At 40.7% G+C, this 2,242-nt stretch overlaps 1 protein-coding gene across 1 annotated transcript in view; it reads right to left on the minus strand.

Annotated features, from left to right (window-relative positions):
• The window catches only part of Eif2ak2 (eukaryotic translation initiation factor 2 alpha kinase 2), a 28,244-nt gene that overhangs the window by 8,282 nt on the left and 17,720 nt on the right, over positions 1–2,242 (minus strand). The window contains exon 12 of the mRNA XM_029470917.1: positions 1,423–1,603. Coding sequence (XP_029326777.1) covers positions 1,423–1,603 — 181 coding nt within the window. The remainder of the gene's footprint in view (positions 1–1,422; positions 1,604–2,242) is intronic.

The following is a 2,242-nucleotide window of genomic DNA, read 5'->3' on the forward strand; positions in this document are numbered from 1 at the left end:
CAGTGTTTTGGAGATGCAGTACCATGAGATGACCACCAAGAACAGCAGCAGCACAGAGTACAGGCATCTGGAGCCTAGAAGACAAGCCGTGTGCTACAAAGGGCATGGCTGGAGAAGTGGCCCAAGCCCTTGGAGGAGCCCAGAAGATTGTGAGTTGGATCCCAGACATTGGACAGTTGGAGTTTGATTTTGCTTTTGATTGTGACTGTGCTCTGATATTTTTCCCTCTTGAAGTAAGNAAGTATTTTAGTGGAGCCCACAGTTAAAAGACTGTGAGTTGTAAAAAGACTGAATTTTAAAAGATACTGGTTATTTTCAAGGGATTGAAATTTTAATACATAAAGACTGTAGGACTTTTAAAGTTATTTAGATCTTGGGATCAAGATCCCAAGGGATCCCAAGGGTTGAGGTTTAATAGCGATGTGTTTGTGTGTCAAGTTGACAAGGGGTCAGTTGTACTGGCTGGTTTTGTGTGTAAAATTGATACAGGCTGGAGTTATCACAGAGAAAGGAGCCTCCCTTGAGGAGGAAATGCCTCCATGAGACCCAACCGTAAGGCATTTTCTCAATTAGTGATCAAGGGGGGAGGGCCCAGCCCATAGTGGGTGGTGCCATCCCTGTGCTGGTGGTCCTGGGTTCTAAAAGGAAGCAAGCAAAGAAGCCAGTAAGCAGGACCCCTCTATGGTCTCTGCAGCAGCTTCTGCCTCCAGGTTCCTGTCCTGATTTCCTTTGGTGATGAACACAATGTGAACGTGTAAGCTGAATAAACCCTTTCCTCCCCAACTTGCTTCTTGGTCATGATGTTTTGTGCAGGAATACAAACCCTAACTAAGACAGTAGGTTTGTGATAAAGAAGGAAATCACAGAGCTGTTTGGTGCCTCTTCTTTGTTGCTAGTGAAAAGGACACTGANGAACCTAGTGGCCCAGACCCTGAAAAGCAAACACGCTATGCATATTTGCAAGCTTGGATGGTTTTCCTAATGGCAGGCCAGAAAATCCCAATCACGCCAACACTAAGCCATGGACTCTTCTGTGCCTGCTCTCGGGTGCAGCCGCTGAACCACAGTAGAGCAGAGCAGCGGCTGGGTCAGGGCAGCCAGCTGGTTACCTGGCAACCACAAAAGTTTCTCAGACTATGAAGAGTGTTTTTGTTTTTAATGAGGTAATGACCATAGCCTGACAGGACCNAGACTTCTAGTAGGATCATGGTCACAATAAGTTCATGGGCCTCGGAGAAATGCCAAGCAGTTACATGGGACAGCATTTGGGTAAATTCCAGACCCACTTTAGGTCCAGCAGATTAGAGAGATGTAATTTTATCGTGACTAACTGCCAATCACAAATCTAAAACTAAAGAAGATACATTTTTAAAGTTATTAAACTGTGTGTTTATCAACCAACAAGGTGGAGTTCCTGCTTACCTTAAGATCTCTGTGAATTAACCCTTTCGAGTGTATACACTCCACTCCTGTCACGATTTGTTCATATAAGTCCAAAATCAAAGCTTTGTCCACTTTACTCTGATTTCTGTTTCTCATCCATTGCTCCAAAGTTCCTTTATCACAGAATTCCATTTGAATAAAGAGGCACCGGGTTTTGTATCTGGATACAAAATTCACAGTACATTAAAAGTTCTACCATATCTTATGAAACCCAAAGCTTGTCTCAGAATAAAAATCTGAATATAATAAACCTGAAATAAAACAAACCACTTTATATAAGTCATAATTTCCCAAGCATNCAGAGCTTTGATTGTTCATCTATAAAGTAGGAGCCTATATGTTCTTTAATGCTGAAGATCTTTGATCACTTTTGATAATAGATATGAGCAGTATTAATTGCAGAAATCTAGTTTTTTTCGCTATTATAAAGTAAGTTTGAAGCATTTTAATTTGTCATCAGTTAACTGAACACCTGCTTTACAAAGGGCACAGAACACTTAAAAAAATGAGATAGGTACTTTCCTTATCATCATAGGGATTAGAGTCTCACAAGAGATAGAAGAAAAAACAAAAACCAAGCCTGAGATGACAGCCCATTTAGAAACTCCTACAGATGCNCCNGTAAATTGGTTGCTATATAAAGCTGGAAGACTGCTTTTGCTAACCACAGTTTCTACATATCTTATGAACTAAGTTGCCTCCCATATTGAATTTATATTTTCCAAACACATATGGTAGCAAATATGATGTAGCCAATAATTCACTTAAAGTTAATAAATCCTTTTGTCTTCTGATGATG

Source organism: Mus caroli, chromosome 17 (assembly GCF_900094665.2).
Source record: "Mus caroli chromosome 17, CAROLI_EIJ_v1.1, whole genome shotgun sequence".
In the NCBI taxonomy this organism is placed as follows: Eukaryota; Metazoa; Chordata; class Mammalia; order Rodentia; family Muridae; genus Mus; species Mus caroli.